General features: G+C 43.3%; 1 protein-coding gene across 1 annotated transcript in view; it reads right to left on the bottom strand.

Moving 5' to 3' along the window:
* TSPEAR (thrombospondin type laminin G domain and EAR repeats) overlaps positions 1-24,548 on the bottom strand; it is a 204,640-nt gene that overhangs the window by 109,575 nt on the left and 70,517 nt on the right. Inside the window, exon 2 of the mRNA XM_069733527.1 lies at positions 3,629-3,846. Within this exon, the coding sequence (XP_069589628.1) occupies positions 3,629-3,846 (218 nt within the window). The remainder of the gene's footprint in view (positions 1-3,628; positions 3,847-24,548) is intronic.

Raw genomic sequence — 24,548 nt, 5'->3', positions numbered from 1 at the left:
AATCATGTCGCCACACACAGACAATGCACATATACATGCATATACACACACACATTGCACATACAGGTCCTTCTCAAAAAATTAGCATATAGTGTTAAATTTCATTATTTACCATAATGTAATGATTACAATTAAACTTTCATATATTATAGATTCATTATCCACCAACTGAAATTTGTCAGGTCTTTTATTGTTTTAATACTGATGATTTTGGCATACAACTCCTGATAACCCAAAAAACCTGTCTCAATAAATTAGCATATCAAGAAAAGGTTCTCTAAACGACCTATTACCCTAATCTTCTGAATCAACTAATTAACTCTAAACACATGCAAAAGATACCTGAGGCTTTTATAAACTCCCTGCCTGGTTCATTACTCAAAACCCCCATCATGGGTAAGACTAGCGACCTGACAGATGTCAAGAAGGCCATCATTGACACCCTCAAGCAAGAGGGTAAGACCCAGAAAGAAATTTCTCAACAAATAGGCTGTTCCCAGAGTGCTGTATCAAGGCACCTCAATGGTAAGTCTGTTGGAAGGAAACAATGTGGCAGAAAACGCTGTACAACGAGAAGAGGAGACCGGACCCTGAGGAAGATTGTGGAGAAGGACCGATTCCAGACCTTGGGGAACCTGAGGAAGCAGTGGACTGAGTCTGGTGTGGAAACATCCAGAGCCACCGTGCACAGGCGTGTGCAGGAAATGGGCTACAGGTGCCGCATTCCCCAGGTAAAGCCACTTTTGAACCATAAACAGCGGCAGAGGCGCCTGACCTGGGCTACAGAGAAGCAGCACTGGACTGTTGCTAAGTGGTCCCAAGTACTTTTTTCTGATGAAAGCAAATTTTGCATGTCATTCGGAAATCAAGGTGCCAGAGTCTGGAGGAAGACTGGGGAGAAGGAAATGCCAAAATGCCTGAAGTCCAGTGTCAAGTACCCACAGTCAGTGATGGTGTGGGGTGCCATGTCAGCTGCTGGTGTTGGTCCACTGTGTTTCATCAAGGGCAGGGTCAATGCAGCTAGCTATCAGGAGATTTTGGAGCACTTCATGCTTCCATCGGCTGAAATGCTTTATGGAGATGAAGATTTCATTTTTCAGCACGACCTGGCACCTGCTCACAGTGCCAAAACCACTGGTAAATGGTTTACTGACCATGGTATTACTGTGCTCAATTGGCCTGCCAACTCTCCTGACCTGAACCCCATAGAGAATCTGTGGGATATTGTGAAGAGAAAGTTGAGAGACGCAAGACCCAACACTCTGGATGAGCTTAAGGCCGCTATTGAAGCATCCTGGGCCTCCATAACATCTCAGCAGTGTCACAGGCTGATTGCCTCCATGCCACGCCGCATTGAAGCAGTCATTTCTGCCAAAGGATTCCCGACCAAGTATTGAGTGCATAACTGAACATTATTATTTGTTGGTTTTTTTGTTTGTTATTAAAAAACACTTTTATTTGATTGGATGGGTGAAATATGCTAATTTATTGAGACAGGTTTTTTGGGTTATCAGGAGTTGTATGCCAAAATCATCAGTATTAAAACAATAAAAGACCTGACAAATTTCAGTTGGTGGATAATGAATCTATAATATATGAAAGTTTAATTGTAATCATTACATTATGGTAAATAATGAAATTTAACACTATATGCTAATTTTTTGAGAAGGACCTGTACATACTGTATGTATATACACACATTGCACATACAAAAGTATATATATATACACACTGAACATACACGTCTATCTACACATACATTGCACATACAAATGTATATACACACACATTGCACATACACATCTATGTATACACACATTGCACACACACATGTACAGTATACACACACATGTATATACACAAATATTGCACATACACATGCATATACACAAATTGCACATACACACACATATATACACACACATTGCATATACACAAATTGCATATACACACATGTACAGTGGGGCAAAAAAGTATTTAGTCAGTCAGCAATAGTGCAAGTTCCACCACTTAAAAAGATGAGAGGCGTCTGTAATTTACATCATAGGTAGACCTCAACTATGGGAGACAAACTGAGAAAAAAAAATCCAGAAAATCACATTGTCTGTTTTTTTAACATTTTATTTGCATATTATGGTGGAAAATAAGTATTTGGTCAGAAACAAACAATCAAGATTTCTGGCTCTCACAGACCTGTAACTTCTTCTTTAAGAGTCTCCTCTTTCCTCCACTCATTACCTGTAGTAATGGCACCTGTTTAAACTTGTTATCAGTATAAAAAGACACCTGTGCACACCCTCAAACAGTCTGACTCCAAACTCCACTATGGTGAAGACCAAAGAGCTGTCAAAGGACACCAGAAACAAAATTGTAGCCCTGCACCAGGCTGGGAAGACTGAATCTGCAATAGCCAACCAGCTTGGAGTGAAGAAATCAACAGTGGGAGCAATAATTAGAAAATGGAAGACATACAAGACCACTGATAATCTCACTCGATCTGGGGCTCCACGCAAAATCCCACCCCGTGGGGTCAGAATGATCACAAGAACGGTGAGCAAAAATCCCAGAACCACGCGGGGGGACCTAGTGAATGAACTGCAGAGAGCTGGGACCAATGTAACAAGGCCTACCATAAGTAACACACTACGCCACCATGGGCTCAGATCCTGCAGTGCCAGACATGTCCCAATGCTTAAGCCAGTACATGTCCGGGCCCGTCTGAAGTTTGCTAGAGAGCATTTGGATGATCCAGAGGAGTTTTGGGAGAATGTCCTATGGTCTGATGAAACCAAACTGGAACTGTTTGGTAGAAACACAACTTGTCATGTTTGGAGGAAAAAGAATACTGAGTTGCATCCATCAAACACCAAACCTACTGTAAAGCATGGTGGTGGAAACATCATGCTTTGGGGCTGTTTCTCTGCAAAGGGGCCAGGACGACTGATCCGGGTACATGAAAGAATGAATGGGGCCATGTATCGTGAGATTTTGAGTGCAAACCTCCTTCCATCAGCAAGGGCATACAAATGTATATACACACACCTTGCACATACACATCTATGTACACACACATTGCACAAACACATGTACAGTATACACACACATGTATATACACAAATATTGCACATACACATGCATATACACAAATTGCACACGTATATACACACACATTGCATATACACATATATATGCACATACAGCACATACTGTACATACACATGTATATACACACACTGAATACAAGTGCTGGGAGGTGCATGAAAAGCGGGGGCTCTAAGCAATTGCCCAGTTTGCCCTCCCTCCCACTTCCAACTTCGGCCCTGGTCTTATTTTTGGAGAAGGGCTTATATTTCAAGAATACTCCAATGATCCTCTAAAATCATGCTAAGGCTTATTTTTGGAGTAGGTTTGATTCTTTGCGAAAGCATGGCAGAAGGTATAAGAGTGCTCTGCGTCCAGATATATACTGGGATGTAGTAAACTGCTATAATCCTTCTAGTTGTGATTGCTGGTAGCTGGCATGTTGTGGTTTATACCTAGACCAATGCAGATGATTTGGAGATGAATATCAGAATAAACAAAAAATAATAATTATACAACGACATAAAAAATGATCATAGTGAATTACCTTGGGTGGAAGGCTGGGGATCTTTACAGTGACAACAAGAGAAAACTCCTCTGGAAAGAGATGACAGTTTTTGAAGAGACGTGATGATGGAAAACTAAGCACATGTGGCATTGCAGCAAGGCGAAACCCACGGGCTCCCTGAGACTGCACCATCCGTAACCCTGGTAAGGACTTGTTGGGGAAGATGACTTCTGACAATATGTCCAGTGGCCGAAGATCTGTGGCGAAATTAATACAATAATACTTTCATGCTAATTATTATATCGAAGTGTGATGCTTTTATAGGCACATCTATTAATGCTAAAATAAATTATTTATTTAGATGTTTATGGTTCAAGGTATTTTTTTATGCTCAAAGTGCTTATCGCGTGAACAAAGTACATTTTAATTAATAGATCTTGGAATAATCAGTTCCACAATTTGATGTGTTAAAAATGTTTCTATGCTAAAATAGCCCCTGATATGTAATATGTAATGACTGTGTCTGACCATGCAAGAGCATGGTTTGATCATACCACAGCTCCTGGGCAGGGAGGAAGCAAAAGGAAGTACCATATACAAAGCTGCTGCTTTCTATGAGGTAAAACAATTTACTGCCTGTTTTTAAACATGTTTTACACCACAGAAAGAATCAGCTGTGATCCCATGCTGTCCTGTCTGAATACTCTTTTGCTTCCTCCCGGCCCAGGAGCTGTGGTATGATCAGGCCATATTCCTGCACGGTAAGACACAGCCATTACACAGTACATAGCAGAGGTTATTTCAGCACAGGAACATTTTTTAACACATCCAATTGTGAAACTTATTTTTATTTCAAGATCTATTCACAAAAATGTACTTTGATCGAGGGTCAACCCCTTTAAATGATCCACCAAACATACAGTACAAAGATTTCAATATCAAACAACATTGTACGTTTATATATTTATTTTGCACTGTATAGGTGATGGCTTACGCCGATCTTATAAAATGATTACTAGGATTTGCCATCACTTTATTGAACATGGCAATATTCTGCACAGCAGCCCTTATGGCCACTCAGCTATGTGAAACCAACCCTACAACCCCTTAATTCACAGGATCAGTAGAAGCCCGAGACAGTGGACCACTTTTGATCATAAAGTGACACCATATCTTAGCAATATGCCATCATTTTATAAAATGGAAAAAAGGACTTTAAAACACTACACATAAATTCCCTGTATCACAGGCCTAGAGATTTCAACCTAAGGTGCATGCAGGGCAGCACATGGAGTTCCTAATAAGACTTTCAGATACAGTAAATGGCTGTTGGCCGAGCCAGGCTTTGGCCGTTCATTCCACCGTCAGCCGTCTCAGTCAACTCTACCAAATACCGGGGTGCACGTTTGGTCGAGTGCTCCTGTGTTCTCTATGCAAAGGCCACAGATAGATATATCGGCCTATGGCTTATGTTCTGTCTTCATACACGTTGATACGGTGTGTGTGATCCGACATACGGCATAAACCACTTCTGTCTCCCAAATAAGCAGACTGTTCTCTGTAGTCTAACTTGTTTATTGGTAAACATGAGCGCGGTAAAACTATAAGAATACAAATGATTTGTATAAGTATTGGGGAAATAATAACATGACTGCAACTAACAGGGAAAGCATACAGGATGATGCAACTTCTATAATAATTACATACAGCAGGTAACCAAAAATTACATTTCCTGTGTACTGGCTGCTATACAGTTAATCACACTCTATAGAATATTACATAGCAAGAACAGGGATAATGATCTTACCGGATAATCTTAACCGGAATGGCAAGTAAGTGAGGTAGTTCAACACAGCAGATTAACACGTGTGTCCAGGGAAATACACAGAGAGAAAATGGAGTTTCCCCTTCCCATGATACCTTGGTGAATCCCAGAATGCAACACTCTAATAATTACTGAAAAACACAGGTAGTAAATTTAACCACCACTGGGTGGTGCTATAACACAGCAAAACCAAACTATGGTATTAAACCTTTTTAAAGCTAGATACGAAGCCCTGACCTTCGCTAGAATGGGCAGAACACTCCCCGCTTGGCATCAACCGATGCCACCTACAGGTTCTTTTGGCAAAAGCAATAAGACAAGTTCCGCAACTGGTCTGAGGAATAGTTTACTCTCCCCGGACTTGCCTACTTTGACCTCAACCTTACGCACTTTCCCATCTTTGCTTGGGAATATTTTAGTGATGAGGCCTAGTGGCCACTCATTACGGTGAGACTGGCTGTCTTTCATGAGAACGACATCGCCGGTTTTGATGTTTGGTTTGTCGGTCTGCCACTTCTTCCTGGGTTGTAAGGTGGAGAGGTACTGCTTCCTCCATCTGTCCCAGAAGGTATTGGAGAGACTTTGGACTGGACTGAGAACGCTGGCTTTCTGAGTAAGTAACATGGCAGGAGTGAGAATGGTCGGATCCTCAGAGTCACTAGAAAGTGAAGTCAATGGTCTAGCATTAATGATGGCCGAAACTTCTGCCAGGAATGTGGTCAAACTTTCATGTGTGAGTCTTGCTTCAATGGATCTGGTTGCGTGGTCTGCAGGATTGTGGTTTGTGGACACATAATGCCACTGTTTAGGGTTGGTGGATCTCCTGATCCTTAGCACCCGATTGGTGACATAGACATAGATAGACGAGTTTCATTGCAAATATACCCCAACACTACCTTGCTGTCAGTGTAGAACTTGATTTCTTTGACCTCCAGGTCCATTTCTGTCGAGATAAGCTCAGCTAACTCTACTGCTAACACAGCTGCACAGAGTTCCAGTCTGGGTACTGTGTGTTCACGGAGTGGGGCCAATTTTGTCCGGCTCATAACAAGCCTCACGTGGCATTGTTCATTGATGTCAGTAGTTTTCAAATACACCACTCCTGCAATTGCTTTGGTTGAGGCATCGCAGAAGATACAAGGCCTTTGCATCTTGATTTCTGTTGATGGCACAGAAGCATATGGTCGTGCAACGTAGAGACTTGACAGGGCTTCTAAAGAGTTCTTCCATCTTACCCACAAGTCTCTTTTCTCACTGGGAAGCGGATCATCCCAATCGGACGTCTCTTGGGTGAAGTCTCTCAACATCATTTTACCTTGGATAGTTACAGGAGTTACAAATCCCAGAGGATCGTACAAGCTGTTCACAACGGACAGGACGCCTCTACGCGTGAAAGGTTTCTCTTCTTCGCTGATCTGGAAGGTGAATGCATCCTTTTTCAAATCCCAAAGTAAACCCAGGCTCCGCTGCATAGGAAGGGAGTCCGTGCTTAAATCCAAGTCTTTTAAATCGGTTGAGTAATCTTGAGAGGGAAAGGCTGCCATTAGTTTTTGGCTGTTGGAAGCAATTTTGTGCAACCTCAAATTGGATGAAGCGAGCATTTCTTGTGCCCTTTTCAGGAGACTGACTGCCGACTCATCTGTGGGTGTGGATTTCAGGCAGTCATCTACGTAGAAATCCTTTTCCACAAAAGATCTTACATCCGATCCATACTTTGCTTCACCCTCTCTGGCTGAATGTCTAAGCCCATAGATAGCGACAGCAGGGGAAGGGCTGTTCCCGAAGATGTGTACCTTCATACGATATTCCACGATGTCCTTGTAGGGGTCATTATCGCGGTACCAGAAAAACCTCAAGTAGTTTCTGTGTTCTTCTTTAACAAGGAAACAGTGAAACATCTGTTGTATGTCGGCCGTAAATGCTACTGCATCTTTGCGGAAACGAAGGAGTACTCCCAGAAGTCTGTTGTTGAGGTCTGAACAAGATAGAAAGACGTCGTTTAAAGAAACACCTTCGTATCTGGCACTTGAGTCAAATACCACTCTTATCTGACCAGGTTTCTTCGGATGATACACGCCGAAAATAGGTAAGTACCAACATTCCTCGGAATCTTTAAGTACAGGTGCAATTTCCGCGTGGCCACTCTGGAATATTCTCTCCATGAAGGTAAAGAAGTGTTCTTTTGTCTCTGGTGACTTCTGCAGTTCGCGTGTAAGGGAGACAAATCGACTGTACACAAGTTCTCTGTTGTTGGGTAAGCGTTGCCTCTGTGGTTTGAATGGTAAAGGTGCGACCCAACTCTTTGATTCATCTCTTACTATCTCTCGCTCCATGATGTCCAAGAACAGTCTGTCCTCTATGGACGTTGCTACCTGGTTGTCTTCTCTTGTCCTGTGGAAAACTGTGCACCCTTTATGATCTTGCTCACCGTCGCATGCATGGTCTTCACAGGAGGGATCAGCTAACGGACAAGATGGAGGGGTGTTGTATGGCAATTCTTTAATCAGGAAACTGCTCTCGCATGGCTGGAAGAGAGACGGGCGTCCATTCTCGAGGGTATTGGTGAGCATGCTGTTGACTGATGTCGGCCTGTGTGCTCCACCCAAACAGACGTCTCCCACAATGACCCATCCTAGGTCAAGTCTCTGAGCATATGGGGCATTTTGTGGGCCGTTGATCTGTCCTCTAGCCTTGTGGACCCGTAGAATGTCTCTTCCGAGGAGTAAGACGACAGGGGCTTCTTGGTCAAGCTCCGGTATCAGGTGAGCTATACGTCTCAAGTGGGTGTGATGAGCTGCTACCTCCGGTGTAGGTATCTCAGACCTGTTGTCCGGAATTTGATTGCACTCTAGTATTGATGGTAAGGATAAGCAGGTTTGACCGTCCATAGACTCTACTTTGAATCCGGTCGCTTTTCTCCCCGCCGTCTCGACAATACCTGCACATGTCTTCAAGGAGTACGGAGAGCCGGGACCAGCAATGTTGAAGGTGTCGAAGAGAAAGGGCTTAGCTAGAGACCTGTTGCTCTGATCGTCCAATATTGCATATACCTTGATTGCCTTATCCCGTTGGCTTGCTGGGAATACTCTGACAAGACAGATCTTCGAGCAGGATCTCCCTGCTACAAATTCCTTGCAGATCTCTGTACACTGAGAAGTGACCACTGGGGTGTCAATGTCAGTGTCCGTCTGTTTTTCGGCAGACTCTTCTACTCGTGACGATACCCCTGAGGGTGGTCCAGGGTGTAAAGCCGTGTTGTGCTCCACACTACTGCATTCTGCGCATTTCACACTGGTTTCACAGTTCTTGGCGAAGTGTGAGGTAGTCGCGCAGCATCTGAAGCATATCTTGTTTTCCTTTAGGAAGCTCTTACGGTCTTCTAGAGGCTTCTCCCTGAAGGCTCTACATTTTAGTAGAGGATGAGGTTTCTTGTGTAGGGGGCAGTGTTTGCTGAGATCCTGAGGTTTGTCCTCCTCTGGAGAGGACTTACTTGCCCTGTAAGGAAAACCTGTGGAGGTAACATTAGTTTTGTGTACTGCCACTGGTGTTTTACTGGGTTTTACACCGGAGGCAGTGGTACATGACATAGTGAAATCGAAACTGGGGTCATTTCTAACTTTAGCCTGCTGAGCAACAAAGTCTACAAACACCCTGAAAGGAGGAAATGGCACCTTATGAGCCTGTTTGTAACGGGACCCGTGACTGACCCACTTTTCTTGTAAATTGTAAGGGAGCTTTTGGACAATCGGGTTGACACCTCTGGCAGTGTCCAGGAATGCCAACCCTGGTAGGTCACCTTCTGCCTGAGCAGCATGTACCTCCATTAACAAGTCGCTCAGTTCCCTGAGCTTTTGATAACCCTTATTTGCTATCTTGGGGAAATCATCAATTATTTTATACAAAGCGTTTTCTATAGCTTCTATTGACCCATAACATTCTTCGAGTCTCTCCCACACCATGCGAAGTCCTGTGTGTGGGTACTTTATGTTAATGTTCCTGATTCTTTTGGCGTGTTCAGCTGACTCGTTCCCAAGCCACTTAACCAGTAGATCTAACTCTTCACTACTGGAAAGATGCAAGTCTCTGATGGCGTTCTGGAAGGAGGCTCGCCAAGCTCTGTAGCCTTCAGCTCGATCGGTGAACTTTACAAGTCCCTTGGTCACCAGCTCCCGGCGGGTAAAGAACCTTGCAAAGTTCATAGTGGCTGAGTCAGTGTCAACATGAGCTGGTGTGCTGTTGTCATTCAGTGTGTGTGGTGCATCCTCATACCTGGTAGGAGCTTCTGGCTTAGGAAAGTCTGTATAAAACTGTTCTGAAGCGAAGGGTGTCCCTGTCAGTCTGGGAGGAGGCCGTACCTTCTGTTCTGTAAGACGGTAGTGGTGGTCGACGTCGTTTCGCAGTATACCTTCCTGCTTCCAGTACGGTGTTTGGAGGAAGGATCTCTGGTAATCTGTATAGGCTGGTTGGTGTAACGGATCAGAGTTGTCTTCTATTCCGGGATGTTGGTGGACATATTCTGAGACGCGTTGAGCAGGGTCCTAACGATCAAGGTCTGGTCCACGTACGTCGCTGTCACGCTCAGATTCGGGAAACTCCACGGCTTCTAAGAACTCAGCTTTGGCTATTGCGGCTGCTGCTTCTTTTTCAGCGGAAAGCCTTTCTAAGGTCGCTCGCAGGCGTGCTGTATCTGCGTCTCTATCGGCTTGCAGGCGGGCTCTTTCTGCTTCTTGGCAGGCTCTTTCTGCTTCTCTATCTGCTTGCAGGCGGGCTCTTTCTGCTTCTTGCTCTGCTTGTCTTAACTTTAACTGCATCTCTTGTGCAGCGAAGGAGGATCTTACCTTCGCCGCCTCAGCTTCTGCTCGGGCGAGGGTGACAGACCTTTTCGAGGAAGACTTGCTAGAGCGGCTTGTATGGGACCTCGTCCTGAGTGAGGATGCTCGACTTGGAGACATTGTGTGTCCGTTTGCAGGCTGTAGAACGTCTCAGAGCGGGTAGGAATGACTTCAGCGTAGACTGAGACGTGTAGCGCTTGGCGGGCAATATGGCGGCCGCTGCGGTATCTGCAGGCCGTGCGGTGTGGTACAAGCGGCTGTGTAAGTGGTCTTGTTATTGCTGGCGTCTAGCCTGGTTTGGCTAGCCTCCGCTGGTATTCAGCTTCTGTTTTACTGCTTGCTGGTATCTAGCCTGCGTTTTACTGGCCTCTGCTGGTATCTAGAATCCGTTTTACTGTTCTGTCTTCATACACGTTGATACGGTGTGTGATCCGACATACGGCATAAACCACTTCTGTCTCCCAAATAAGCAGACTGTTCTCTGTAGTCTAACTTGTTTATTGGTGAACATGAGCGCGGTAAAACTATAAGAATACAAATGATTTGTATAAGTATTGGGCAAATAATAACATGACTGCAACTAACAGGGAAAGCATACAGGATGATGCAACTTCTATAATAACTACATACAGCAAGTAACCAAAAATCACATTTCCTGTGTACTGGCTGCTATACAGTTAATCTGTTGTGAATTCTGTTGTCGGGCTCCCTCCTGTGGTCAGGAATGGTACTTCAGCTGGTTCTGTCCATGGACTTCCTCTGGTGGGTGTTTCTGAGTTTCACAGGTGATGAGGTTAATTCGTTAGCTGCTGCTCTATTTAACTCCACTTAGATCTTTGCTCCATGCCACCTGTCAATGTTCCAGTATTGGTCTAGTTCACTCCTGGATCGTTCTTGTGACCTGTCTTCCCATCAGAAGCTAAGTTCCAGCTTGTATTTCTTTGGTTTGCTATTTTTTCTGTCCAGCTTGCTATTTAATTTGTTTTCTTGCTTGCTGGAAGCTCTGGGACGCAGAGGGAGCGCCTCCGCACCGTGAGTCGGTGCGGAGGGTCTTTTTGCGCCCTCTGCGTGGTCTTTTTGTAGGTTTTTGTACTGACCGCAAAGTAACCTTTCCTATCCTCGGTCTGTTCAGTAAGTCGGGCCTCACTTTGCTAAATCTATTTCATCTCTGTGTTTGTATTTTCATCTTTACTCACAGTCATTATATGTGGGGGCTGCCTTTTCCTTTGGGGAATTTCTCTGAGGCAAGGTAGGCTTTATTTTTCTATCTTCAGGGCTAGCTAGTTTCTTAGGCTGTGCCGAGTTGCATAGGGAGCGTTAGGCGCAATCCACGGCTATTTCTAGTGTGTTTGATAGGTTTAGGGATTGCGGTCAGCAGAGTTCCCACGTCCCAGAGCTCGTCCTTATTATCAGTAACTATCAGGTCATTCCGTGTGCTCTTAACCACCAGGTCCATTATTGTCCTGACCACCAGGTCATAACAGTACAGGTGGCCAGAAGTACTAATGCATCTCAATAGAGGGATAAGAGAAGTTCTGAGACCATTTTTTTTTCTTTGCAGTGTGTTTTGTCTCTCTTTTCCCCTTTACCTCTGGGTGGTTCAGGACACTGGTGTAAACATGGACATTCAAGGTCTGTCTTCTTGGATGGATAATCTCACTACAAGGATACAAAACATTCAAGATTTAGTGGTTCAGAATCCGATGTCAGAGCCTAGGATTCCAATTCCTGATTTGTTTTTTGGTGATAGATCTAAGTTCTTGAATTTCAAAAATAATTGTAAATTGTTTATTGCCTTGAAACCTCGCTCCTCAGGTGACCCTGTTCAACAAGTAAAGATCATTATTTCTTTGTTACGTGGTGACCCTCAAGACTGGGTATTTTCCCTTGCGCCAGGAGATCCGGCATTGCGTGATGTTGATGCGTTTTTCCTGGCGCTTGGATTGCTTTATGACGAACCTAATTCAGTGGATCAGGCAGAGAAAATCTTGCTGGCTCTGTATCAGGGTCAGGATGAAGCGGAGATATATTGTTAGAAGTTTAGAAAGTGGTCTGAGCTCACTCAGTGGAATGAATGTGCCCTGGCAGCAATCTTCTGAAAGGGTCTCTCTGAAGCCCTTAAGGATGTCATGGTGGGGTTTCCCATGCCTGCTGGTCTGAATGAGTCTATGTCCTTGGCCATTCAGATCGATCGACGCTTGCGTGAGCGTAAAGCTGTGCACCGTTTGGCGGTACTATCTGAGCATGGGCCTGAGCCTATGCAATGTGATAGGACTTTGACCAGAGCTGAACGGCAAGAACACAGACGTCGGAATGGGCTATGTTTTTACTGTGGTGATTCCACTCATGCTATCTCCGATTGTCCTAAGCGCACTAAGCGGTTCGCTAGGTCTGCCACCATTGGTACGGTACAGTCTAAATTTCTATTGTCTGTTACTCTGATTTGCTCTTTGTCATCCTATTCTGTTATGGCATTTGTGGATTCAGGCGCTGCCCTGAATTTGATGGACTTGGAGTATGCTAGGCGCTGTGGTTTTTTCTTGGAGCCCTTGCAGTATCCTATTCCATTGAGAGGAATTGATGCTACGCCTTTGGCCAAGAATAAGCCTCAGTATTGGACCCAATTGACAATGTGCATGGCTCCTGCACATCAGGAGGATATCCGCTTTCTGGTGTTGCATAATCTGCATGATGTGGTCGTTTTGGGGTTGCCATTGCTACAGGTTCATAATCCAGTATTGGACTGGAAATCTATGTCTGTGTCCAGCTGGGGTTGCCAGGGGGTACATGGTGATGTTCCATTTTTGTCTATTTCGTCTTCCACTCCTTCTGAAGTTCCAGAGTTTTTGTCGGATTATCGGGATGTATTTGATGAGCCCAAAGCCAGTGCCCTACCTTCTCATAGGGATTGCGATTGTGCAATTAATTTGATTCCTGGTAGTAAGTTTCCTAAGGGCCGATTGTTCAATTTATCTGTGCCAGAGCACGCCGCTATGCGGAGTTATATAAAGGAATCCTTGGAGAAGGGCCATATTCGCCCGTCGTCATCACCGTTGGGAGCAGGGTTCTTTTTTGTGGCCAAGAAGGATGGTTCTTTGAGACCTTGTATTGATTACCGCCTTCTTAATAAAATTACAGTCAAATTTCAGTATCCTTTGCCGTTGCTGCCTGATTTGTTTGCTCGTATTAAAGGGGCTAGTTGGTTCACCAAGATAGATCTTCGAGGGGCGTATAATCTTGTGCGTATTAAACAAGGCGATGAATGGAAAACAGCATTTAATACGCCCGAGGGCCATTTTGAGTACCTGGTTATGCCATTCGGGCTTTCCAATGCTCCATCAGTATTTCAGTCCTTTATGCATGACATCTTCCGAGAGTACCTGGATAAATTCCTGATTGTGTATTTGGATGATATTTTGGTCTTTTCGGATGATTGGGAGTCTCATGTGAAGCAGGTCAGAATGGTGTTCCAGGTCCTTCGTGCGAATTCCTTGTTTGTGAAGGGGTCAAAGTGTCTCCTTGGAGTTCAGAAGGTTTCATTTTTGGGGTTCATTTTTTCCCCTTCTACTATCGAGATGGACCCTGTTAAAGTCCAGGCCATTTACGATTGGACTCAGCCGACATCTGTGAAGAGCCTGCAAAAGTTCCTGGGCTTTGCTAATTTTTATCGGCGCTTCATCACTAATTTTTCTACTGTTGCTAAACCGTTGACTGATTTGACCAAGAAGGGTGCTGATGTGGTCAATTGGTCTTCTGCGGCTGTAGAGGCTTTTCAGGAGTTGAAGCGTCGTTTTTCTTCTGCCCCTGTGTTGTGCCAGCCAGATGTTTCGCTTCCGTTTCAGGTTGAGGTTGATGCTTCTGAGATTGGAGGAGGGGCTGTTTTGTCGCAAAGAAGTTCTGATGGCTCGGTGATGAAGCCATGTGCTTTCTTCTCTAGAAAGTTTTCGCCTGCTGAACGTAACTATGATGTTGGTAATCGTGAATTGTTGGCCATGAAGTGGGCATTCGAGGAGTGACGTCATTGGCTGGAAGGAGCCAAGCATCGCGTGGTGGTCTTGACAGATCACAAGAATTTGACTTATCTTGAGTCGGCCAAACGGTTGAATCCGAGACAGGCTTGATGGTCGTTATTTTTTTCCCGTTTTGATTTTGTGGTTTCGTACCTTCCGGGCTCTAAGAATGTGAAGGCTGATGCCCTGTCAAGGAGTTTTGTGCCTGACTCTCCGGGTGTTCCTGAGCCGGCGGGTATTCTCAAAGAGGGGGTAATTTTGTCTGCCATCTCCCCTGATTTGCGGCGGGTGCTGCAAAAATTTCAGGCTGATAGACCTGACCGTTGCCCAGCGGAGAAACTGTTTGTCCCTGATAGATGGACTAGTAGAGTTATCTCTGAGATTCATTGTTCAGTGTTGGCTGGGCATCCTGGAATCTTTGGTACCAGAGATTTGGTGGCTAGATCCTTCTGGTGGCCGTCTTTGTCGCGGGATGTGCGTTCTTTTGTGCAGTCCTGTGGGACTTGTGCTCGGGCTAAGCCCTGCTGTTCTCGTGCCAGTGGGTTGCTTTTGCCCTTGCCGGTCCCGAAGAGGCCCTGGACGCATATTTCTATGGATTTTATTTCGGATCTCCCCGTCTCTCAAAAGATGTCGGTCATTTGGGTGGTTTGTGATCGCTTTTCTAAGATGGTCCATTTGGTACCTTTGTCTAAATTGCCTTCCTCCTTTGATTTGGTGCCATTATTTTTCCAGCATGTGGTTCGTTTACATGGTATCCCGGAGAACATCGTTTCTGACAGAGGTTCCCAGTTTGTTTCAAGGTTTTGGCGATCCTTTTGTGCTAGGATGGGCATTGATTTGTCTTTTTCCTCGGCTTTCCATCCTCAGACAAATGGCCAAACCGAACGAACTAATCAAACTTTGGAAACATATCTGAGATGCTTTGTTTCTGCTGATCAGGATGATTGGGTATCCTTTTTGCTGTTGGCTGAGTTCGCCCTTAATAATCGGGCCAGCTCGGCTACTTTGGTTTCGCCGTTTTTCTGCAATTCTGGTTTCCACCCTCGTTTCTCTTCAGGGCAGGTTGAGTCTTCAGACTGTCCTGGTGTAGATACTGTGGTGGATAGGTTGCAGCAGATTTGGACTCATGTGGTGGACAATTTGACCTTGTCCCAGGAGAAGGCTCAACGTTTCGCTAACCGCCGGCGCTGTGGGTCCCCGACTTCGTGTTGGGGATTTGGTTTGGTTGTCATCTCGTTATGTTCCAATGAAGGTTTCCTCTCCTAAGTTTAAGCCTCGTTTCATTGGTCCGTATAATATTTCTGAGGTTATCAGTCCTGTGTCATTTCATTTGGCCCTTCCTGCTTCTTTTGCCATCCATAATGTGTTCCATAGGTCGTTATTGCGGAGATATGTGGCACCTGTGGTTCCATCCGTTGATCCTCCTGCCCCGGTGTTAGTTGAGGGGGAGTTGGAGTATGTGGTGGAGAAGATTTTGGATTCTCGTGTTTCGAGACGGAAACTCCAGTACCTGGTCAAGTGGAAGGGTTATGGTCAGGAAGATAATTCCTGGGTTTTTGCCTCTGATGTTCATGCTGCTGATCTGGTTCGTGCCTTTCATTTGGCTCATCCTGGTCGGCCTGGGGGCTCTGGTGAGGGTTCGGTGACCCCTCCTCAAGGGGGGGGTACTGTTGTGAATTCTGTTGTCGGGCTCCCTCCTGTGGTCATGAATGGTACTTCGGCTGGTTCTGTCCATGGACTTCCTCTGGTGGGTGTTTCTGAGTTTCACAGGTGACGAGGTTAATTCGTTAGCTGCTGCTCTATTTAACTCCACTTAGATCTTTGCTCCATGCCACCTGTCAATGTTCCAGTATTGGTCTAGTTCACTCCTGGATCGTTTTTGTGACCTGTCTTCCCATCAGAAGCTAAGTTCCAGCTTGTATTTCTTTGGTTTGCTATTTTTTCTGTCCAGCTTGCTATTTAATTTGTTTTCTTGCTTGCTGGAAGCTCTGGGACGCAGAGGGAGCGCCTCCGCACCGTGAGTCGGTGCGGAGGGTCTTTTTGCGCCCTCTGCGTGGTCTTTTTGTAGGTTTTTGTGCTGACCGCAAAGTAACCTTTCCTATCCTCGGTCTGTTCAGTAAGTCGGGCCTCACTTTGCTAAATCTATTTCATCTCTGTGTTTGTATTTTCATCTTTACTCACAGTCATTATATGTGGGGGGCTGCCTTTTCCTTTGGGGAATTTCTCTGAGGCAAGGTAGGCTTTATTTTTCTATCTTCAGGGCTAGCTAGTTTCTTAGGCTGTGCCGAGTTGCATAGGGAGCGTTAGGCGCAATCCACGGCTATTTCTAGTGTGTTTGATAGGTTTAGGGATTGCGGTCAGCAGAGTTCCCACGTCCCAGAGCTCGTCCTTATTATCAGTAACTATCAGGTCATTCCGTGTGCTCTTAACCACCAGGTCCATTATTGTCCTGACCACCAGGTCATAACATAATCACACTCTATAGAATATTACATAGCAAGAACAGGGATAATGATCTTACCGGATAATCTTAACCGGAATGGCAATAAGTGAGGTAGTTCAACACAGCAGATTAACACGTGTGTCCAGGGAAATACACAGAGAGAAAATGGAGTTTCCCCTTCCCATGATACCTTGGTGAATCCCAGAATGCAACACTCTAATAATTACTGAAAAACACAGGTAGTGAATTTAAACACCACTGGGTGGTGCTATAACACAGCAAAACCAAACTATGGTATTAAACCTTTTTAAAGCTAGATACGAAGCCCTGACCTTCGCTAGAATGGGCAGAACAGCTTATATCCAGTTCAAAATCAATATGCCAAATAGGCATCTTCACCGAAAATCAGCCTGCACTCCATACTCATTAGACTGTTGGTCGAACTTGTCAATGTTGGTGGGTGCGAGCGACATTAGTTTAATTTTTATCGGGGGCTATACAGATATACAGGCACTTCTTGATACATTTTTGAGGCTCTGCATTCTCCCCTAGAAGCAAAGTCTTTAGGGAAGCATATCATAAAGCAGCATGGAATTCTTTAGGTCACTTTTGAACATTAATTTTTCACACCGCAACATTCAAATTGACTCAAGGATTGTAGGGGAGTGTAAAATGAAAGATTAAATTTTCCAGCATTGTGTACTATTTGTGATTAAAGACTGACATCTACTGTTCAGACAGAACCCTGCAGAACATGAAGAAAGAGGAAGTGTTGCAGGGAGGACGAGTCTAGATGAAGCACCTGGTCGGGTTACCCTGATGACTCAGTTCCTTGGTAGAAGAATCCAGGGTGCCAAAACAGGAGCAGATTTGATGTCAGGAGAGGGGACAATCAGGATATCTGTTGAGGAAGACGCTGAGGTCAGGGTGCCAGGCCGTGGCAGGAAGCATGAACTAGTGGGCTGTGGCATGGCTGGAAGCAGAATCCAGGTGGTGCCAGACAAGTTTCGAAATCAACACAACGCCTGTCAAAGCCCAAAGACCAGACCAGCGCTGGTCAAGACCTAGTCTAGACGACGCCACTGAAGAGCCAATTGTCCAGCCCTCATCCCGCAAGGTATGAGAGACATCCAGAGTCAGTCAAGCCATGCAGATCTGTGAGAAAATTCTGTTCAGAGTGGACTCCTGTGGTGGTGAACAGGAGGTGTCAGTGAGCTGGCCGTTACTTACGCTAATGACGTACAGTGCAGGGGTCAGTCGAGGGTGTGTGCAAGAGTCGGGGTGTGGACCATCCAGAATGCGAATGGCAAAGAGAACATTACCAGGTGTCATCAAAAGGACTTGAGGCCTAGCAGGAAGAACCAGAGACCCCAACAGGGCCTACTATATAAAGGGGATCGTTATATTGCTATGTTTAGGACTGTGGAAATTGCTCTCATTAGAAGCGGGATATATATGACAGTGAAATCCCTCTGTAAGAGCTATAGTGTGATGATAATAACTGTGATATGAATGATTGTATATTGAATATTGTACTCTGTACATACCCTGTTATCCGTGAATTACTGTTTATTCAAATCACCCTTTTCCCATGTTCACACCTGGTGAATAAATAGATAAGTTGGTTACTTCCGCCTTGTCATTGTCTGCGTATTGCATCCCAGTCACCTGCTTAACAGGTCTTCTGACATGAATGCAATGATGTACAATAATAAATTGTATTGTGGTACCGTGTAATGTTAGCCAGAAAAATCAATGTGAATACTTTTCTGCCCAATGATAACAAAAGAATTCTAGGAGTGATACCTTTATTGGCTAACCAGAAAAAAATATGTTTGCAAGCTTTCAGAGCACAGTGGCTCCTTCTTCAGGATGGATTACAAATAGATATAATGAAAAAGCACAACATTTAAGGAATACTACAGTAGGACATTTGATCAAGGGATGAGAGGTGTGATGAGTCCATAGATAAGCCAAGGAAATCAAATTAGGCATTTTCTTACAAATGGAGAGGCAGTGGGAATAATGTTCTTAGTTATCCTGAGTCCATCTGGTGGAGGTGTGAATTGTATCCATGTAGTGACTCATAAATCTAGGGGTTAAATTGATTCCTAGTGTCAAAGAATTGAATATCTTCATTAATTTGAATTCCCAAATTTTTCTTTCTCTGACATGAATGCAACAGATTCTTATATGACTGTGAGTCTGATGAGTTTGAATTAGGAGACCCACCGTGGACGGTCTGTACATTGCAATCCGTACCTGGATGCCTGAAGCAAAATATGCTACATGACCTTAAGCAAAATCTGTAAAATAAGAGCAATTGTGGAGGTGTTCTCCCTTAGGCCTCCTTCACATGTCCTTGTTTGCAGAACGTGGCTTCCTTTCTTTTCACGGATACCACACGTGCCCATTATAACCTATGGGGCTGCTCACATCCATGTGTATACATGGACCATGTGTCTGTGTAAACCACCGGGAGACATGTCCATTTTTTCCCAGCAGCAGAGATGACAAGGGCTATGGGTCCGTGACAAACACATACTTAACACAGATGAAACACAGATGTCACACGGATGGCACACACATACACACGGATGGCCAACAGTAAACCACGCAGATAGGGAAAACGGAACGTGACATGTGTACATGTTTTACGTGTGAAGAGAGCCTTAGATTCTGCGTGCCAAGAGGTTCTCTTCACTCTCCATTTGTCTGATTGTTAATTTAACGTGTTCTTATAAATGTGTATTTACTAATTTATCTTATTTTAATAGACAATTTACAGATGAGATTAATATTAATTTCCTTAATTAGTTACATGATTATGAAGAAATCTGATAAGACATTAGGAAGTTTTCCGAGTATTTACAGATGTAGAAGGGAAGTGCTCCAAAATGTATATCTTTACGTAGAGATGTGTTTAGTGATATATAATTCCCCCACATGTGCTCAGTAGCCCCCTCCTCGAGCTGGTATATCAGGTTTCATTTAGGACTTGGGCCAATGGACAATAGACTTGTGACCTCATCCCCACACACCTGGGGATGGAAACACCTCTTCTAGCTGGACATAAAAGGCACAAGACACATGTGCTCTGCCTCTTTTACTGTGCCTGCATGCTTGAATGATGATGGACCCACATGGCTTAAGTATACTCTGTATCCCCTTTTCTTAATAGGCGCAGTACTATTCACTAGGGTTAGCTAGCCATAGGTGGGAGGGCTGATATTGTATGAATGATTTGGGTAATCGGGCAGTTAAGTGATATTGTTGTGATATTACTGGACATTGTGGGTTATTACTGTGTGATACTGTTGGGATATCACTGTATTCTGGAGTGATATTACTGTATTAGAGTTGTAATATCCATATATTTGTATATATATATATATATATATATATATATATATATATATTTATAGTCACCAGCTTGGGTATAAATATATATGTACGTTATAGACTGCAGACTTGTGTGTGTGTAACAAATATCCTTTATTGTTACATAGTTTTGTCTCAGTTAGTATATACAGTAGTATAAGGAAAACATAACGTTGAGGCGTATTTAGTGGATGTTAATTATGAATAGTCAAGTTTGGCGTTAATAGTTGATATCGGACCTCATTAGAGGCGTAGGGAGAGTTCCTCTTTTGATATCTATAAGTTTAGTAATTCGTGGAGGAAAACCCTGTCCCTTTTACAACAGACATAACTGGGCACAATGCTGTGGTATACTAACAGTAACATGCTGCAGATTAAAGTGAATCACGGCACCTTTTATGTTAGCTGTCAATCATCAGTGACAAATGCAAGGCGCCTTCAGCTGATCAAATAAACGATATTCAGGCAAAGATCTGACAGCTGCAAACCAGTCAAACAAAAACAAATGGTTATGAACGAAGCTGTTCCCCTGCCAGTGCCAGCTGCACAGACCCGGCATCAGACACAGGCTCCTCTACACCTGACTGACATCGCCTTATCAGCTCTATGCAGCGCTGTACTGTTGAGTCAAACAATCCTAGATATCAACTTTGATCCACGTTAATATTGAGAAGTTGGACATGTAGATGACTTGTAATAATCCAATAGGCAAAACACAAATCAATTTAAAGACAACACTATATGGCAAGCTTTATATTTGTGCGCACGCAACTACTGTAACTGCTGAATAGGAAAGATCTGTTTTTTTTTCTTTCTTTAGTAAGGGACAATAAAGGAGGTATTTAGGTAATAATTTTAATTGAAGCTTATTTAACATTGAATTACAGAAACATATACAGTACAGACCAAAAGTTTGGACACCTTCTCATTTAAAGATTTTTCTGTGTTTTCCTGACTATGAAAATTGTAAATTCACACTGAAGGCATCAAAACAATGAATTAACACATGTGGAATTATATACTTAAAAAAAGTGTGAAACAACTGAAAATATGTCTTATATTCTAGATTCTTCAAAGTAGCCACCTTTTCCTTTGATAACTACTTTGCACACTCTTGGCATTCTCTTGATGAGTTTCAAGAGGTAGTCACCGGAAATGGTTTTCAATCACAGGTGCCCTGTCAGGTTTAATAAGTGGGATTTCTTGCCTTATAAATGGGGTTGGGACCATCAGTTGTGTTGAGCATAAGTCTGGTGGATACACAGCTGATAGTCCTACTGAATAGACAGTTAGTATTATAGCAAGAAAACAAACAGATAAGTAAAGAAAAACAAGTGGCCATCATTACTTTAAGAAATGAATGTCAGTCAGTCCGAAATATTGGGAAAACTTTGAAACTGTCCCCGTGTCCATCAAGTGCTACAAAGAAACAGGCTCACATCAGGACCACCCCAGGAAGGAAGACCAAGAGTCACCTCTGCTTCTGAGGATAAGTTTATCCGAGTCACCAGCCTCAGAAATCGCAGGTTAACAGGAGCTCAGATTAGAGACCAGGTAAATGCCACACAGAGTTCTAGCAGCAGACACATCTCTACAACAATTGTTAAGAGGAGACTTTGTGCAGCAGGCCTTCATGGTAAAATAGCTGCTAGGAAACCACTGCTAAGGCCAGGCAACAAGCAGAAGAGGCTTGTTTGGGCTAAAGAACACAAGGAATGGACATTAGACCAGTGGAAATCTGTGCTTTGGTATGATGAGTCCAAATTTGAGATCTTTGGTTCCAACCACCGTGTCTTTGTGTGATGCAGAAAAGGTGAACGGACGGATTCTACATGCCTGGTTCCCACCGTGAAGCATGGAGGAGGAGGTGTGATGGTGTGATGGTGCTTTGCTGGTGACACTGTTGGGGATTTATTCAAAATTGAAGGCATGTGAACCAGCATGGCTACCACAGCATCTTGCAGCGGCATTCTATTCTATTGCGTTTAGTTGGACTATCATATATTTTTCAACAGGACAATGACCCCAAACACACCTCCAGGCTGTGTAAGGGCTATTTTACCAAGATGTAGAGTGATGGGGAGCTACCCCAGATGACCTGGCCTCCACAGTCACCTGACCTGAACCCAATCAAGATGGTTTGGGGTGAGCTGGACCGCAGAGTGAAGGCAAAATGGCCAACAAGTGCTAAGTATCTTTGGGAACTCCTTCAAGATTGTTGGAAGACCATTTCCGGTTACTACCTCTTGAAGCTCATCAAGAGAATGCCAAGAATGTGCAAAGCAGTCATCAAAGCAAAAGGTGGCTACTTTTGAAGAACCTAGAATATAAGACATATTTTCAGTTGTTTCACACTTTTTTGTTAAGTATATAATTCCACATGTGTGTGTTAATTCATAGTTTTGATGCCTCAGTGTGAATTTACAATTTTCAGTCATGAAAATACAGAAAAATCTTTAAATGAGAAGGTGTGTCCAACCTTTTGGTCTGTACTGTATATACAGTTGAAACTAGAAGTTTCCATACACTATATAAAAAGACACATACAGTATGCATGTTTTTCTAAATATCTGAGAAGACTAGTTTGTCCGAAGGAATGGGCCAAATTCCGACCAACTATATATTGTGAGAAGCTTGTTTCAAGTTATTCAGTGTAAGGGAAATGGTACCAAATATTAATGAACTGTATGTAAACTTTTGACTTTGCAGTAAGTAATTATAAATGCCTTAAAACATTCTCTCTCTTTGGTTTGCACGTTAATGATCGGGCCAATTTTTACAATTCTGACTACTGTCCCTTGATAAGATTATAGCTCCTAACGCTCCCAGTGATTCTGACATTGTTTTTTAGTGACATATAGTAATTCATGTTAGTGGTAAAAATTTCTTTGATATGATGTGCGTTTATTTGTTAAAAAAAATTTAAATTGGTCAAAATTTAGAAAATGTCACAATTTTCCAAATTTGAATTTTTCTGCCTTTAAATCACAGAGATATGTCACACAAAATACTTATTAAATAAAATTTCTCACATGTCTACTTTACATCAGCACAATTTTGGAACCAATTTTTTTTTGTTAGGAACTTGTAAGGGTTAAAAGTTGACTAGCGATTTCTCATTTTTACAACACCATTTTTTTTTAGGGACAACATCACATTTGAGTCACTTTCAGGGGTCTATATGATAGAAGATACGCAAAAGTGACACCATTCTAAAACCTGCACCCCTCAAGGTGCACAAACCCACATTCAAGAAGTTTATTAACCCTTCAGGTGCTTCACAGGAATTTTTGGAATGTGGAAAAAATTAACTTTTAAATTTTTTTCACAAAAAAATTACTTCAGATCCAATTTTTTTTATTTTCACAAGGGTAACAGGAAAAAATGGACCCCAACATTTTTTGTGTAATTTCTCCTGAGCATGTTGATACCCCATATAAGGGAGAAAACCACTGTTTTGGGCAGAAGGGAAGGAGAAGGAGCACCGTTTGACTTTTTGAATGCAAAATTTGCTGGAACAATTGGCGGATGCCATGTCGTGTTTTGAGAGCTTCTAATGTGCCTAAACAGTGAAAATCCCCCACCAGTAACACCATTTTGGAAACTAGACCCCTCAGGGAACTGATCTAGATGTGTGGTGAGCACAATGAAACTTCAGGTGCTTCACAGAAGTTTATAATGTTGAGCCATAAAAATAACAAAAATAAAATTTTCCCCACAAATATGTTTTTAGCACAAAATATTGCATTTTAATAAGGGTAACAAGAGAAATTGCACCATACAATTTGTTGTGCAATTTCTCCTGATTACGCCAATACCCCATATGTGGGGAGATACTACTTTTGAGACATAGTGCAAAGCTCAGAAGAGAAGAGGCTCCATATTGGAGTTCGGATTTTGCTGGAATGGTATAAGAGTGCCATGTCAGATTTTGCGAGAGGCATTTCGATATGCCAATAAGAAAAATAGGGAAAACCTCCTCATACCTCGGAGGGAGGAAGTGGAATCCTCCAAAGTGACGAGACTTATCTGCACCTACGATAATGGAGCATCATCTGTCAAAAACATTATACGTAAACACTGGGGCGTTCTAAAGATGGATGGGGACTTGAGAGATACCCTGGGAAGGGAACCGGTCATTACTTATCGGAGGGCTAAGACATTAGGCGACAGACTCGTACATAGCCATTTTTCTACACCTAGAGAAACAACATGGCTCCCACAGAGACCGGCAGGTTGTTTTAAATGCGGTGGGTGCATAGCGTGTGAATCAATATGTACCGGAAAGGAATTTTTCAATGAGAATACACATGAAACCTTTTGGTTGAAAAGATTTGTAAACTGCAAAAGTACAGGGATTATTTATAGAGCCATCTGTCAATGTGGTATTACCTATATTGGGAAGACAATCAGAGAATTTAGGAGAAGGGTGGGAGAACATCTTGGAGACATACGACATCGAAGAGAC

Source organism: Ranitomeya imitator, chromosome 7, assembly GCF_032444005.1.
Source record: "Ranitomeya imitator isolate aRanImi1 chromosome 7, aRanImi1.pri, whole genome shotgun sequence".
Lineage (NCBI taxonomy): Eukaryota > Metazoa > Chordata > Amphibia > Anura > Dendrobatidae > Ranitomeya > Ranitomeya imitator.
The sequence above is the reverse complement of the archived record's forward strand: the minus strand, read 5'-3'. Positions and strand labels throughout refer to the sequence as shown.